Source organism: Nelumbo nucifera, chromosome 1, assembly GCF_055504915.1.
Source record: "Nelumbo nucifera cultivar China Antique chromosome 1, China Antique-T2T, whole genome shotgun sequence".
NCBI lineage: Eukaryota > Viridiplantae > Streptophyta > Magnoliopsida > Proteales > Nelumbonaceae > Nelumbo > Nelumbo nucifera.
The window spans coordinates 185527150-185544359 of NC_142649.1; the positions used below are offsets into that span (position 1 = coordinate 185527150).

A 17210-nucleotide genomic window follows, 5' to 3' on the forward strand; every position below is an offset into this window, starting at 1 on the left:
AGAAGTATCTTTGTTGTCTTTATAGTTTGTAATTTTAGCCTCTCCATCTGGCAGCTGATGCTTTGTTATGGTCCTATTGTCTGAAAATCATTATATAGTTGTGGATCTTGAAAGTTATATCAGTTTTGTAATTTTTACTTTGTAGCATGGTGAGAAGGAATTGAGTGGAACTACAGCAAGCACTGAAGCTTCAGACCAAGCAAGACAGGAATCTGCACCAGACTCTGGTAAGCAGCAAGATCTGTTTGAGGAGAATTTCAAAGAACTAAAGAGATGGGTGGATGTACAGTCCTCCAAGTATGGTATGCTTTCAGTTGTACGTGAGAGGCGTTCTGGAAGGCTTGGAACAGCACTTAAGGTCATTTACACAAGCACCCCTGTTATCTGTTATTATCGTTTAGAACAAAAATGCCAGAGTGATTAAACCATTTGTTTATGTAGTGCCTGTATCTTTCATCCTGCTGCAGGATCATAAATCATTTGATCACCTTTTCTCTTTAAGTTGGGAGGCTTTATGGTTTAGATAGTTTTGCTTGTCTTTTATTGAGATTATTCATTTTATATAGGAAGTGCTATCAGAATTTTAATCTCCTTTTACGGTTTTACCCTAATCTCGTTATAAAATGAACATTGGAACAGGTACTGAATGATATTATTAAAGAAGATGGGGAGGCCCCAAAAAAGAAGCTCTATGATCTGAAGCTCTCTTTGCTCGATGAAATTGGATGGAGCCATGTGGCCTCTTATGAGAGGCAGTGGAATCATGTTCGCTTCCCTCCAAGCTTGCCTCTGTTTTGAAGGGTTCTTCCCTCAGTACTACAAGAATTTGCACATAGGGTCGAACTGAATTGAATGCTTTAATCAGTGAAAGGACTGTGGGTCAGACTTACCATGATTTCTAAAGGGTATCTTCTCTCTGTTTGCAGTTAATAAAAGAATCATGATTTCTAGTGATGAAACATCTTACCATACACATGCATTAACATGCTCGTGTATTGGTTTGGTGGTATATCTGAGGATCTGCGGTGGCTAGAGGATCGTTGGTTCTGTGCTTTTACAGTTGTGCTTGACTCCTTAGGATTTATTTAGGAATATTCACTTCATTGTTTATTTCGGATTGGAAAATGTGTAGTTAAATAAAAATAAAATTTATTTCAGTTGGAGGTTTTACATTGTCTTGGGGAATAGGGGTCTGGAATCAGAATCAGAATGGCCCATTCCCATTCCAACCGTTTGGTTAAGCTGAATTGGAAGTGGAATGGTCACTCCCTCCCTCCCCCTTGCAATCCCATTCCAGATGATTCCAATCCGATTTTGATTCCTGTCTTGAACCAAACAGGCTATGGGAATAAACCATTCTGATTCCAAGTTTCCAACCGTAAACGGACGCTTACATGCTTAACATTATGTCTAGGTTTATTACAATCCCATCACCCCCTTGTGTGGTCTGTCTCCATTGGCGTCTAACTCTGTGTGGCTTAAACAAAGCATAAAACAATTTCTATCATTCGAGCAGAGTGGAGGAATATGATTTGTTCTGCGTCAACCCCACTTGGGTGAACTATAAACGATGATGATGACGATGACATAATGGTTATTTTCAATGTTTTAAGGATCGGATGGAAATGATCAGCCGGAGTTGGGAAATATTTCGATTGGGTTCAACTGATTGTCTGATATAATAAAAAGTAAAAACTCGAATATGGAAATGCTAGTGGAACGTGGAATTCAATGATATTAAGATCTTGTGGTATCGCAATGTATCGACCAAATTGGAAAAGCTGCCATGTATCGATACAAGAAGATACAAATGGAAAGTCCAGGAATACTATATTCAGGGTTCATTCGTCCTTTCTCCTCCCAGTGGAATACCTCCTTCCCCCATTTTTATACCTCCCCCTTTCCAACTGCTAGTTTTCGTTGGTTTACAACATTGAAGTCACCCTTGTCAAATGGTATCCGCTTCTTGTATCAAGTGCAAGATACAAGATGGCTTGTCACCTCCAGTTCCAGGAAATTCTTGGAGCCATAAATCTGCTACCAACAAAATGCTCCCAACAATGTCTCAACGGACCATTGCAGCTGCACACAGGGAACATCTCCCATATCATTCATGGGTAAAAATGTTCTTGATGTACAGTTGCAATGGCTAGTTGGGACATTGTTGATAGTTGACCCAAACTTCATGTTTTGAGCATCGGGCATTAGGAGCTACAATCTGTTTGTTTAAGTCACATCCAATTATTTAATACTGAGCAAATTTTTCAAACTACCTCTAATGTTTAGGAAATTGACTAATTATATCCCTATTGTTTCAATATTGTCTTAAATTTTCCTTACTGTTTCTAACAATTAACTAAATCTTCTTTATTGTCAGTATCCATTAACAGAAGGATTAAAAAGACTCTTGTCCATCATTATTCTTTAAATTTGTAAAATGAATCTTTTGTCGTCCGTGGTTCGTTAAGTAGAGTGTGATGAATCATCAAAACCCCTTGCTTCTACTGGAACCTAGAGTCGGGTCATTGGTGCTATCGCCTATTTGGGTAAGCACCGGACAGCCTGAAGAAGTCGAAGCCTGATGAGACAAGCTTAATAAGTTCGATCCTTCCACCATTTCAAAGATGAGAGTAGAAGAAAGAGGAAAGAGAAAGAGATCCCTGGTTCGTCCTTCCGCCATTTCAAAGATGATACAGGAATAAGAAAGAGAAACAAAGTCAGAGAAACACAAAGAGAATCAATGATTAGCTTGAGACCAGATCGGTCAAGAAATGTAGGAAACCACTCAACGTCTGTCAGAATCTGTTCTCCCAAATGTAGGAAACCACTCGATGGCCTAGTCCTTGCAAACGGTGTTTACCAGTACCGTTCAGGTGATGATGGTTCCTCCTCTACCATTATCACCGTTGTTGTCATCCGTTGGTTTTTGTTGCCGCCATGAGGGACCACAGTAATTTCGAGCATTGTTTTCAAAACCGGATCAGACCGAAAAAACTGGGAACTGGTCACCTGATCGGTTTCGTTTTCCCCCACTCATTATTTTTCCTAAAACTGTTGATTTTGGTCAGAAAACCGCTGAACTGGCCGATTAATCGTTCGAATGGTTTTGACCGTTTTTCAAAATTTTAAAATTTTTTATTCTTTTGTCAGAATGAACCAGCCATTCAAGTTGAATGATCAGACCATTCGAACCGATAACCGGACCCCTGACTGATTCGCTCACCGGTTCGTTTTTAAAAACCATGATTTCGAGGTTAAGATGTCCATGTAAGCTCAAAACCAGAGTCCCACCCCAATCGACACTGGTGGAGGCTAGGCCTGTTCAAGCGGTGGGAGCTTTTATAGCAAATGCTTATCCGTAGCTTCTTAGAGAAATTAAATCCCAGTATGGCAAACAACTGGAAAGTTCGTTGAGAAAAATCCAAGCTGCAGTGGATGATGCTGAGCACAAACAGATTGAAGATCGCTCGGTGAAGATTTGGATGGAAGAGCTTAAGCAGCTGATTTATGATATTGAGGACATATTGGACATGTATATGACTATAGTTGAACGATCTGAACTGAAAGCAAAAAGCAAAGTTGAAACTCACCAGGTACAAAGCTCTTCTCTTTATCATCGTGGTTGTCATCCGTTGGTTTTTTCCAACGTTGCCGCTATAGGGACTACAGCAATTTCGAGGTTAAGATGTCCATGTAAGCAATTCCGTTGTTCTCATCCGAAGACAATGAACGGTGGTAAAAAAATGGAAGAAAAGAAATATGGAAAGGAAAAGGGGAAAATAGGGAGAGAGAGAGAGAGGGGATGGAAGGCTAGCCGTCACTCTTGGTTTGAGTAGAGAAGATGGTGGTGATCTTCATCAGAAAGGGTATTTTGGGTATAATTTAAAATTAAATCAAACACGTGTAAACGGTCTGTGATGGAGACTTAAGGAGAAGGGAGTTGTGCGATAATTGTTAGAAATAGTAGGGGTACTTTAAGACAATACTGAAACACTTCATTGCACGACTAGTGACATTGGATCATTAGTTGTAGATCATCTAGTGGGTGTTTGGCATAGGAGCGTTTCACAAGCGTTCGTTTTTGTTGATGTGTCATTCACACCACATCAGCAAATAAACGGAATCAGTAAGAAAATCGCATTTTGGTAGTCTATTTTTCAAAAAAAAATCATTTTTGCAATGATTAGCTCCGAAGTTCAAGAAAGGAGCGGTTTCTTGAAATGTTAAATTGATGTTTCTTGAATCGCCTTGGTGATGTGGCACATTGAAATTTGAAAAAAAAAATTGACTTCTTATACAATTGTCATTATAAATGGAGCAAATTTCTTAAACTACCCCTATAACCCTATTATTTAACTAATTGACAAATTATACCATTACTGTTTAATTATTGCCTTAAACCACCCTTATTGTTTCTAACAATTGATTAGCTCTACCCCTATCGTTAGCGTCTGCTAATTCTCATCAAAATCTGTAAACATGTCATACCACATGAACTTTAAAATTTTTTAGGATGTTTGTTTTCAGTGTAAATACAAAAATACACTGATGTAAATGAAAAACGACCAAATGTATCATCACAAAAGTTGAATCGGTCAATGTTTAATTTTATACTGTTGTGCGTTTGGAAGATGAGTGTAAATCATGAGAGTATTTTTTTATGTGTGTTCTAGAATTAAAAATGCTTGTAAATTCCAAATTCAACCGTTTTGGAATAAAAGCCCATGTAAAAATTACTGCACAGAACCATGTGCTGACTCTCGAGGAAAAAAAAAACACTTCACACCACCCACCTCTGTACAACAAAAACTACTCCCCACTTCCCTCCTCTCCCCTCTCACACACTTTCTCTCTCCCTCTCTGGCCGGCTCTCGCATGATCGCATCCATGGAGAAACCCAGAATTGAACCAGAAGCTCAAACACCTGCAACCCACAAAATTCTCTCACCCAGCAACAATGGAAGGAGGAGCAGCGCTTCCAACTCGCCTGAGTTCAAGTTCTAGATAGTAAGAAACCTATCCTTCCCACAACCCAACCTCCACTCTACTGACGAATTATTTGTTGATGGCGTTCTGCTCCCGTTCCACCTCCCTTCCCACCACTTGGACCCACTTGACTCAGAACCCAAAGCCAATGCAGAGGAGATGCACACTCCAGAACCCGAATCAGAGCCTGGGCCAAGACTAGAGTCAGCAGCTTTGTTATCCGAGTCACCGCCTATATTTTTGACATTCAAACAATGGGGGGACATTTCCAAGAAGGGTGAAAGGAAAGTGGCAGCCGTGGCATCCTCTACAACCACCAACAATCATGAAGACAGAGACAAAGACGAAGAAAGAAAGGAAAAGTAGCAATGGCGCGAACGCAGCGGAGCTCAACATCAATATATGGCCATTCTCCAGGAGACGTTCGGCTGGGAATAGCTGCAACTGGCCAAAGATGGCCGCTAGAGGAGCGGCTTCTCGGAAGGTTAGTAGCACCCCTTATTCACGTAGTAACTCAGCTGGGGAGTGCAAGTTCCAAAAATGGCCAAGTAGTCCTAGTCGAGGTGGAATCCATGTTGGGAGGAGTAGCCTAGTTTGGCAAGTACGACGTGGAGGCTCCAATGCAAGAAGCTCTGAGCCTTTGGCTTGGAATGCCGATAAGGGGGTAAAGAAAGAAGGATTAGAGAGTCAATGGAGCAAGAATGTTGGTGGTGGTGGAGCCAGAGCTAGGGTTTTGAATTTGAATGTTTCGATGTGTATAGGGTACCATTCCCATTTGAGTTGCAGGAATGATGCGAGTAGCGCCATTGGTAATGGTTGTAGTCATGAACAGGGCCGCGATGTAGCTAGCTCTAGATCTGGTACCTTCTGTTCGTTGCGAGATGGGGATGATGACAACCTGAGAGCGTCCTCTATGTTCTGAGATTAGGGCATTCGAATCTGTGAAAAACGGTGAGAAAAGAAGAGAAAGAGTGAGAGAAAGGGAGGGTGTGGAAGAGAAGGGGTGACCAGCAGAACAACGGTGAGGGTGCTAGCGAAGTGCTTGATGGTGAGAGAGAGGATCAGAGGAGACGAAGAGTCGTTGGCTGATTCGGAGTTTTTACACCTTGTTTACTTTGATGGAGTTTTACATCGATGATCGAAGTAAAAAAAAAAAATTGAAAATCACTTTTACACCGAATTTTGGTGAATTTTTACACGCCATCCAAATGGCCGCAAAATAGGATTGGAATGTAAAAATACACCTTTCCTCTCGACGCACACTGACACCCCCTTCCTCCTCTGACCTCTCTCTCTCTCTCAACCCGGTTGAGTGGTTCTTTGGGGCAAGTGAACATATCAACTCAGTTGTAACTTTTGGACATATCAGTCCTCCGATCATCGGTGATCATAGAACCTCTAAACGAAATCACCATTGAGACTTCATGTTTCCTTCAACCCAGTCGGTTTGCTGTGTCAGGGCAAACTTGGATCAAGTTTCCCAGTTTGGGCGTACGTAACGAGTGTACCTCAGCTTTGAACAACAAAGAAGAAGAGAAGGGTGTGCGGACCAGTTCCACTATTGGCGATGCCTCAACACTCGATTTGTGCTATTGAATGAATTAATCAAAGCTTCCTTCAAGTTAAAAATTTCGTTGTCGCTGGGATGAGAGGTGTTGATGCTCGGTTTGGCCGAGAGGAACAAAGTAAATTCACTCCAAGCTTTGAAGGAGGGTTGAAGGCTCTGAGGGTCTAGAGGAGATGCGTCAAGGCCAAGGACTGGAGGCTGAGGCGAATCGCTCCTTCGGATACTGTAGAAGCTGAGGGCTAATACTGAGAAGGGCGTCCGAGGGAGGATGGAGTGCAGTTCCTGTAGCGATGAATCTGAAAGGGAGAAGGTGTCAGCGGCCTCGGGTGAGGACCCGAGGCGAGGATGCCGACGATCAAGTTAGTACGTGTGCAAGGTAAGTAATGAGTTTGGAACCAAGGGGTCTAGACGAGGTCTCAGATAGCACTAAGTCCTTAGAGGAGAGAGCACTAAAGATCACAAAGGTTTCGAACTGAATCCTTTACCTTGTGGGGGGTGCCTTGTATTTATAGTCGGAGCTGCCAGGGGGTAGTTAGGCTCGGATGGTCCATATGCGAGCCGTACGAGGGCCTGTATTTATAGGCTCGGAGCTGCCAGGGGGTAGTTAGCTAGAGCCACATGGCACCCTGCAATTGGGCCTGCCTAGTCTGCGTCAGGTAACCTTGAGCGTCCCATGGCGAGCCTATGTTGGTGCCCTCTAGTCGACACGCATCAGCCACGTACAGGCCAACCGAATGCACCTACATCACTTGCCCCCCACTCCCAAGGCTGAGGTGGGTGTCCAAAAGGGGCCCCAGCTTCGGCTAAAGGGAGTGTTGATACTGGTAGGTGCCATCGGGCTTGTTTAGCGGAGTGTACCCTGCAGTGGCGTCGCTTTCATTTCGCTTCTACTTCGGCCTAATTTCAGTTCGTGGAAGAGAGGTGAAGTTGTGGATGCCTTGGCTTCGGCTAGGGAGACCGAGGTGGTGGGGGCCCGGTTGAGCCAAGCCTATGCCTTGTACTCACGCAATGACGGTCTGGGGCTGTGCACAGTACATGATTCATGGACTGGCACGCCGGGGTCGTGCCCGATATGGATCTAGCAAGGAGAGTCTTCCGTAGGGGGGACGGGCGCTCTGGGCGAGCCAGTCTACGCGTCCATCGGGTTTGTGCACCCGAACCGGCGGGTTGCAACGAATGGGTCGATCGGTTCGCTCGACGTCGTTTCGTCTTCCCGAGGTTGGGCGCTGGTTCACTAGGCGTTGTTTCATTTCCCCGAGGCTAGACACACACTGGTTCACTAGGCGTCGTTTCTTTTCCTCAAGGCTAGGCACCGAGTGTCACACCGCAAATGGTCAGCGAAGGCGAAGGCCTCACGACCGTTGGATCCGGTGGGATCTGAGCCGTTCATTCTTCTTTAAATAAGGGCCTTAGTGGTGATTTTTCTTCATCATTTGTCTCTATGCGCCCTTGCTATCAAGTGAACTCTGCTCTTAGACCTTCGACTCTTCAACACACCTCATCTTCCTCCTTTTCCTCTCCGTCTCTAGGTAATTCTTCACACCATGTCTTTATCTGATTCTGGCCTAGAGTGCTATGAACTTCTGGTTGGTTTGGAAGGGAGCTCTCTTCACACCATGGGTGCCGAGGGCAGCCGCCGAGGCAATGACCCTCCCAGTGAAAACGTTGCATCTGCGACGCCGAGGGGGCCAGAAGGGTCCCCCCAAGCCAAGGGGGAGTAGATCCCGGAGCCCGTCCCAGGGGACGATGGCCAAAAGTGCTGCCCGAAGGGTGGCCATGGCTAACCTTCCATGTTCGGAGTTCGACAACACTCTAGATGTAGACTTAGTGAAAGCCCTAGCTAGGAGGTTTCACATACCTCGGTCCTACCAGCTTAGGGTTCCAGATGTTGGTGACCAGCCGTGGACCCCCGACAAGGGGGAAATTTGTATATACTAACACTTTTTAGAGTTTGGCCTTAGGTTTCCTCTTCCTCCCTTGATCTCAGAGCTGTTGGAGTGGTATGGCATCACAATCAGTCAATTGATGCCCAATTCCATTAGGACCCTCGTAGCTATGTTGGTGTGGGCTCAGCTTTGGGACATGGAGCTGACCCCGAAGTTATTCCAGGCCATGTTTATATCGAGGAAGCGTTCTTCTGAGGCCAGCATGTACTACCTTCAGCCACGGAGGGGGAGGCCCATCGATAACTCCACGTCTATCCACAACTGGAAGGGCAAATTCTTTTTCATCTCTTGCCCCAAAGGTTAGACATTTAGGTCGAGTAGGGGAGAGGCCTGCACAACTATCAAGAAGTGTCCCCCTCCGCTTCGGGACGAGGAGGCAGTTGTCGTGGCTCACCTACCCTCCTCGGTGGGAGAGGTTTCATAACTTTTTTACTTGTTCCACTCATCCTCGTCTGCTGATATTGATTCGTTGTCTTCCTTTTGTAGAGGTGCCGATGGACGACAAGAAGTTGCTGTTGGAGAGAGCTCACGCCAAACAGAAGGCCTAGGCAAGCAAGAAAGCAGGAGGGCAGACACCGAGAAGGCCTGTCGACGTTGTGCTTGCGAGGGATAAGCGGGCGTCAGTCCCTACCAAGGGGGCTGCTTAGCAACAAGTCCCCGCTAAGGGGGCCACTCAACAACAAGTCCCCACAGGCCGGGGGGACAAGGGGTAGAGGCCGATCGAGGGGTCCAAGAACCCGGCCGAGGCGGGTAAGAAGAGAACTGCTAAGCAGGCCTTGAGAGAGTAGCCACCGAAGAAGGTGGCCAACGGTGAGCGCCACGTTGGGGATGCTGCGACGAAGAAGCCTCCCACCAAGGGGTACCCTACAGGGCCCCCATCCACCCCCACGTTTGCACAGGAGCTTGCCGGGGGAGCCGAGCAGTCCTCCAAGGTCTTTCGCCCCCGGTGGTTAGTTCGCGAGGGAGACTCGATTGCTAAGGAAGGGATCGGGTAGCCCTGGTGAGCAGAGCGATCTTCTCGAGGAATCGCTTCAGGATGATGCAGAGCTAGCCTCAGTCTGTCCACGACAAGGGGCTTTACCACTTGGCCGAGGTAAGCTTTTGTCCTCATGCTTCGTCTTTTTGTTCTTTCTTTGTTGTAGTCCTTATTGGTGATTCTTGTTGCAGGCTTTTCTCCATTTCATCGGTCTGGGAAACCAGATGAGCCTTACTTTGGGGCACCTAGGCAGGCTCGAGGAGAAGGAGAAGCTCCAAGTGATTGTCACCATTGCTGAGGGCAAGCAGGACACATTCAACAAGGCCCACAAGGATGAGCAGCTGCTCCGGACAAAGTTGGAGGCCAACCTGAAGAAAACACGGGCCCGCCTCGTTCAAGAGCAAGAGGAGAGGGTCCGCCTTGACAGCATCGTCATAGAGGCTCAGTGGCGGGCAACCCAAGTCGAAGGGCGGGCTACTGAGGCCGAGAAGCGGGTGGCCAAAGCGGAGAAGAGTGCTATTGAGGCAGCGGCCGAGACGGAGAAGCGGGTGGCTAAGGCAACAGCCGAGGCGGTGGAGGCCTTTAAGAAATTGCTCGAATACCAGCAGGCCCTCGCGGAGTATGCCTCCACATCGTTCCTAGATGGCATCGAGGACACCAAGAAGGCCCTCTTGCAGGTGATGCCCAATTTTGATGTCGAGGAGCTGAAGGTGATTCCTAACTCCCCCGAGGAGACTCAGGTTGCTGATGACGCTGACGACTCTACCCCACCCCCGGCTAGCGGTGAAGCTTAGTGGGGGTTCTTCTTGATTTTATTTTTTATTTTTTTATGATGTAAATGTGCTCTGCCATTGAGGCCATAGAAAATTTTTTGTAAATGCCTTACAAGATGAATGAATGAATTTAGAGCAGTTTTTGTATGGTGTTCTCTCCTTCTCTCTCTCTCTCTCTCTCTCTCTCTCTCTCTCTCTCTCTCTTTTATCGAGAGGTCTCTGCCCCCCCAACAAAGAGATCACAGTTCAAAAAATGATTCGTAATGTCTCGCTTTAGGTACACGCTCGCTTTAGGTTATTGAGGGGCCAAGGCCGAGGCCGAGGCAAGGGTATGTGACCAAGGTGCAACTTGCCTGTCTCATTTTTTCCCCCAAGTGTTCACTTAGGCTAGGTCAAGGTGGTTTGCCGAAGTATGAGAGGGAGGCCGAGGCCTAGATGTAGTTCGCCTGGCTAGTCTCTCTCCCAAGTGGTTACTTCGACGAGGCCGAGGTGGTGCTCCAAGGAGGTCGGGGTCTCAGGCCGAGGTGAATCGCCGCATTGGTCGGGGCTATTGTTTACTTAATCGCGTTAAGTATATATGACTAGGAGGCCATCCGCCGCCAAGGCAGGTAGAGAGGCGTGTGATGCCTTGGTCATCCTACTGTATTTTTAGTTTGGCAAGGCGCTAAGTTAGGGTGTTCGCCACTGGCTATGTACCCTGGCAACGGTCCAGCACGAGCGCAAGGTCCTCGGGAGAGGCTGCGCGCTTCGGCCAATCGCGAAGCCGAGGGGTCCTGGGGACTTAGTGAGAACACACGCTAAACATTAAGTCGAAAATTTGCATTTACTGGTAGTACATCTGGAGGTTCTCTGAGTTCCACGTCCGAGGAACGGGTCTTCCATCTAAGTGTTCCAAACAAAAGGTGTCGGGACCTACGACTTTCTTGACTCTATAGGGGCCTTCCTAGTTGGGACCAAGTTTACCCACACCTGGTTCGGGGACAATGGCTTTCCTAAGGACGAGGTCTCCCTCCTTGTAGTGCCTCTCTTTTACCCTCGAGTTGTAGTAGCGGGCCACTCGTTGCTGATAGGCAGCTACCCTTGTGCTTGCTTCTGGACTTCTTCCAGTTGGTCTAGGTTTGCTCTAAGTGCTTCACTGTTCTCGACTTCACTGTGCGTTTCAGTTCGGAGTGTCAGTTGGCCGATTTCTGCTGGGATAACTGCTTTTGTACCATAGGTTAGGCCAAACGGGGTTTCTCCCATGGTCGTCTGAGGTGTGGTCCGGTATGCCCAAAGTACACTGCTGAGCTCGTCAGCCCATAGGCCCTTAGCTCGGTTGAGTCTGGTTTTCAGTCCATCCAGTATAGTTTTGTTGGTGACCTTGGGTAGGCCATTTGTTTGGGGGTAGCCTACCAAGGTGTACTACTGCTTGATGTCGAGGGAGGCACACCACTACCGGAACTTGGCATTGTCAAATTGCTTCCCGTTGTCGGTGACTAGCATGTGGGGGAGGCCGAAGCGGCAAATAATGCTCTTCCAAAAGAAGTTCTGAATTGCTCGAACTGTGATGGTAGACAGGGGTTCGGATTCTGCCCACTTTGTAAAGTAGTCCACAACGACGACGAGGTATTTCCTTCCCCCCGTTGCCTGAGGGAAAGGGCTGAGGAGGTTCATTCCTCATTTGGCGAAGGGTCAGGGGCTGCTAAGAGCTGAGAGGTTTGTGACCGGCCGATGGCAAAGGTTGGTAGGTCTCTAGCATTGGTCTCACCTTCGAACCAGCTCGGTTGCATCTTTGTGAAGAGTCGGCCAAAAGTACTCCTGCCTTAGTGTTTTTTGAGCTAAGTCTCGGCCGCAAAGGTGGTTACTACAGATGCCTTCATGAATTTCTCGGAGCACGTACTCGCACTCCTCTTAACGAAGGCATCGGAGGTAAGGTAAGGTGAAGGATCTTTTGTATAGCTTTTCTTCCAGCAAGGTGTAGTCGGCTGCTTGTCGTTGGAGTCTCCTGGATTGGTTCTTTTCATTGGATAGTTGTTCTGTTGGTAGGAAGTCGATGATGGGGTCCATCCATGATGGTTCGGCCTCTGCTGGAAGTACTTGGGCTTATTCTATAGAGGGTCGCGGTAGCTTCTCCATGCGAAAAGTGCAGTCGAGGGCTGCATCCAAGGTGCTGCCCAACTTAGAAATGGCGTCGACTCTTGTGTTCTCAGCTCGCGGAAATCGTTGTAGGGAGAAGCTTTGTTCTCTGGCCTCGTACTCGCCATTGACTTGGTTCCCCACCAGTTGTGAGTCGCTAAAGGCTTCGACGTGTAGGGAGCCGATGTCCTTGGCAAGCTGCAATCTAGCGAGGAGGGCCTCGTACTCGGCTTCGTTGTTAGATGCTGGAAAGTCGAACCCTAGCGCATACTCTATGATTGCATTATCTGGGGTGAGAAGGATAAGACCCGCTCCGCTTCCTTTGGTGTTGGATGAACCATCAACAAAGAGTTTCCATTTGGGGTGAGCCTCCACGGTCGGACGGTCCCCTTTAGCATTTTCGGGGGCTCGGTAGAGGGCTCGACTAAAGGTGCACTCTACTACGAAGTCTGCTAGGGCTTGTACTTTGATGGCCGGCCTCAACTGGTACTGCATGTCAAATTCAGAGAGCTTGATGACCCAATTGGTCAAGTGCCCTGAGGTCTTAGGCTTGGTGAGGACAACCCTAAGAGGTTGGTTCATCAGGACCGCTATAGTATGAGCTTGAAAATACGGTCTGAGCTTTCTAGCCGAGACTACGAGGGTGAAGGCCAGTTTCTCCACCTCGGGATATATGGTTTCAACGTCGCAGAGGACCTTGCTAATGTAGTATATCGGCTTCTGCGTTTCGTGTTCTTTTATCAGAACTGAGCTGACTGCCTCGTCCACGACTGACAGGTATAGATATAGGGTTTCTCCTGGAGTTGGCTTAGCGAGGAGGGGAGGTGAGGCGAGGTAGACCTTTAGCTCGTCAAAGGCACGCTAGCATTCCTCTGTCCACTGAAAATCCTTCAACTTTTTGATGAAGTGGAGGAAGGGAAGGCAGCGATCAGCTAACTTCGACGTGAAGCTGTTGAGAGCAGCTATTCGACCGGTGAGTCTCTGAGTTTCCTTCACCGACCGGGGGGGTGCCATGTCCAATATGGCCTGTATCTTCTCCGGGTTAGCCTTAATGCCTCTTTGAGTAATGACGAAGCCTAAGAATTTGCTTGAGGTGACGCCAAAGGCACACTTGTTGGGATTAAGCTTCATGTTGAACTTTCGCATGGTGTCAAAGGTCTCGGCTAGGTCCGAGGTGTGCATCTCGGCTTTCAGGCTCTTCACCACAATATCGTCTATGTAGGCTTCGACGTTCCTCCCCATCTGATTTTTGAACACTTTGTTGACAAGGCGCTGGTAGGTGTCCCCTGCATTCTTAAGGCCAAAGGACATCACTTTGTAGCAATAAGTGTCGTGTATGGGTGGCAACGAGCCGAACTTTTCACGAGTTACTCGTATTCGAGTCATGAAAAGCTCAGCTCAGCTTGGTTTCAACCGAGCTCGAGCTCAAGTCCAATTCATTGGCTCAATTATTAAACGAGTCGAGCTCGAGCCTACTGGAGCTCGGCTTACGAGGCTCATGAGCTGGTTCGAATATATATATATATAATTATTATAATTAGTTTATAATTATTAATTATTAATTTTTAAATATCAAATAAAAATATTTTTATATATAATTTTTTTATTTTTATAAAATATTTTTTCTCAAAATCGAGCTCGAGCCTAGTAGTATTCGGCTCGGCTTGGCTCGAATCCACCCCTAGTGACATGCTCGGTGATAAGCGAGGTCTTGTCATCGTCCTCTAGGTGCATCTTTATTTGGTTGTATCCAGAGAAGGCATCCACGAAGTTGAGTAGTTCGTACCTTGTAGTGGCATCGATGAGGTGGTCCATCCTCGGCAAAGGAAAACTATCCTTAGGGCAGGCTCGGTTAAGGTCCGTGAAATTAATACAGATCCGCCATTTTCCATTAGCTTTCTTTACTAAAACCACATTTGACAACCAGTTAGGGTAGTATACCTCTCGGATGAAGACGACATCAAGTAGCTTGCCAACTTCCTCTCCTATGGCCTTCCAACACTCCGATGCAAAGTTCCTTTGCTTTTGACGAACTAGCCTAGAGCTCGGGTCCATGCTCAACTTGTGAGTGATGACCGAAGGGTCAATTCCGGGTATGTCAACGGCGGACCAAGCAAAGACATCGGCTAGCTGGAGGCACTCAGGCGCTATCTTCATCCTCTCAAAAGCTTCATAGAAGAGGATGTCAGCCGAGGAACCATTGTCGATGAGAATCCTTTTAGCTATGAAGTTTGCGACGACAACCGAGATCACGAGAGCATCATCATGGGGGACTGTGACCCCCTTTAAGTCCTCGTCCATAAAGGAGAGGGTTTCCTGCTGTTTTGTCTTCTTGAGGGCAGGCCTTTGGATGTTTAGCTGCTTGGTGTAGGCCTTGTAGGCCGAGGCCCCCACACAAGGTCGTGCCCCTGGCGATGACATCAATGACTTTGGCTATCTGCTGGTGCTGCTGTTGTTGCTGGGAGGAGGAGGCATCGGGCCCTCCACCCACGAACTACTTAAGGTGTCCTCTTTGGATGAGGGACTCTATCTCATTTTTCAAGTCATAGCAATCCTTAGTGTCATGCCGAATGCCACGGTGGTACTTGCAGTATTTCTTGGGATTTCCCCTCTTAGGGTTCCTCTTCATCTTTTCAGGCCACTTCATAAACTTCTCCCCGATCTGCATCAATATCTGCATCCGGGTGGAGTTGAGTGGTGTGTATTAGTTGTAAGCCAGGGCCGAGGCCGGTGGCTTCTTATGGTCCTTACTATTGTTGTTGTTGAGGTGGTGGTGGTCTCCGCCCTTCCTCTTCTTCTCAGAAGGCCCGTTGTGGTGCTCGGCTTCCCTTTCTTGGTGGTCTCTGACCGAAACCTCTTCGGCCGCAATGTACTTTTGGGCCTTCTTGAGGAACTCGAGGTTCGTCTTCAGCGAGGTCTTGGCGACTGAGCACTTTAGGGCTGAACCAGGGTGGAGCCCATTAATGGCAACGTGCATAGAGACCATGGAGTCGAGGTCATGGACCTCGAGCTCTTCGTTCTTGAAGCGGTCGATGTAGGACCTCAGACCGAGGTGGGAGGTTGGAGAACCAACGACAAACAACTCCCCTGAAAGTGGCCTAGAAAGTCTGGCACGTCAAGGCATCGAAATACCCATTGAGTGTCATTAGCACTCTGAAACTTTCCAGGTGGTCGTCGGGGTCTGAGTTCTCATCATACATCTCCAGTGTGGGAGTTTTAGGGCTTGGAGATGATATTCGAGGTGAAGGCATCCATTTTCCTTGTCAGATTGCTTTGATCGGCCGAGGCGTCAGCTCGGCTCTCTCGAACCTAGCGAAGCTCGTCCTTGATGGCCCTGAGCTTGATCCGTAGTTCCGTAATCTGAGGGTTGGTTGGGGCTTGCCACGGAGGTCTGAGACCGGTGCAGAGAGGCACGGCATCGACCCTCAGCCCTTGAGTGGGCGCTATGACAACCGAGGTGCCCGCCTTCGTCCGTTGTTCAGAAGGTTGGCAGCTATCTTCGGACCATGCTGGCTCTTCCTCCCTTCGGTTGGGAAGTCTTTTGTTCCTATGTGGTGGGCTAGCGGGTTGACTACTACCGAACTCGGCGGGCTCGGCCCGTTGGGGGTCGGCTAGGCGGAGTGCTGGGGGCTCAATGTGCTGACGCTGGCCCTAGTGATCTGACACCCCGGTGGGGCGGTCGCCTTGGGAGAGACCTCCTACCTGGGGGCAAGCTTGTTCCACGCGCTGCGTGAGGTATTCCAGATGATCGAGGACCAACTGAAACTGATCATTTGTGACCAGGTTCTGGGGGTTCCTGGCTCTTTGTACCATTATGTCTGAAGCTTAGGACATCTTGGGTTTATAGTGTTTTAGGGGGTCGTCTTAGTGACGTTTCCCACAGACGGCGCCAATTGTTGATGCTCGGTTTGGATGAGGGCAACAAAGTAAATTCACTCCCAAGCTTTGAAGGAGGGCCAAAGGCTCTGAGGGTCCACAGGAGACGAGTTGAGGCCGTGGCGAATCGCTCCTTCGGATACTATAGAAGCTGAGGGCTAGTACTGAGAAGGGCGTTCGAGGGAGGATGGAGTGCAGTTCCTATAGCGGTGAATCTGCAAGGGAGGTGTTAGAGGCCTCGTGTGAGGACCCGAGGCGAGGACTTCGACGGTCAAGTTAGTACGTGCGCAAGGTAAGTGGGGGGTGCGTTGTATTTATAGTTGGAGCTTCCAAGAGGTAGTTGGGCTCGGATGGTCCAGATGCGAGCCGTACAAGGGCCTGTCGAGATGTTCTACCGGAGCCACGCAGTGCCCTACAATTGGGCGCGCCTGGTCCACGTCAGGTAACCCTGAGCATCCCCATGGCGAGCCTATGCTGACACCCTCTAGTTGACACATGTCAACCCCATACAGGCCAGCCGAATGCACCAACATCAAGAGGTTTTTTCATATCCGAAGCATCATCGTTGGAGCTGCGATCCCCTTCCTCTTCCTGAATTTTTTATTAGATTTTATTTTAAAAATTTGAGAAATAGTGAAAGACAAATTTGATATTTCATTTATTTCCGTTAAAACTTAAAGCAATGCCAATTTTTAGAAACAGTAGGGACACTTTAAGACAATATTAATGATAGAATTAATCAATTAGATAAACCATATACATAGTTAAAAAATTTACCCTTATAAATATATTATAATAATAAGCCAAATTACTTTAAACACCCTATCAACCTGCATTTCAATATCTTTTTGTGCTGACAAAACACTTGTAAATCAAGACCCACTTGTAAAAACGCTCCAATGTCGAACACCCACATAATGTTTTGATGGCAAAAGGTTCTTTCGCATTAACTGCCACAATATACTTTTTTT

At 47.5% G+C, this 17210-nt stretch overlaps 2 protein-coding genes and 1 pseudogene across 3 annotated transcripts in view; 2 read left to right on the forward strand and 1 right to left on the reverse strand.

Annotated features, from left to right (window-relative positions):
• Positions 1-1157, forward strand: part of TPP2 (tripeptidyl peptidase ii) — a 125479-nt gene extending 124322 nt beyond the window's left edge. For both annotated transcript variants that reach the window (XM_010257090.3, XM_088895601.1), the window contains exons 33-34: positions 146-358; positions 640-1157. In XM_010257090.3, the coding sequence (XP_010255392.1) occupies positions 146-358; positions 640-798 (372 nt within the window). In that variant the 3' untranslated portion in view covers positions 799-1157. The remainder of the gene's footprint in view (positions 1-145; positions 359-639) is intronic.
• A 3988-nt stretch (positions 1158-5145) lies between these two features.
• Positions 5146-5908, forward strand: LOC148804248 (uncharacterized; annotated as a pseudogene).
• Positions 5909-12330: 6422 nt separating this feature from the next.
• LOC148804249 (uncharacterized) lies at positions 12331-12945 on the reverse strand. Its single transcript, XM_088900299.1, has one exon. The coding sequence runs from the start codon at positions 12943-12945 to the stop codon at positions 12331-12333; it is 615 nt and encodes a 204-aa protein (XP_088756425.1).
• Positions 12946-17210: the final 4265 nt, after the last annotated feature.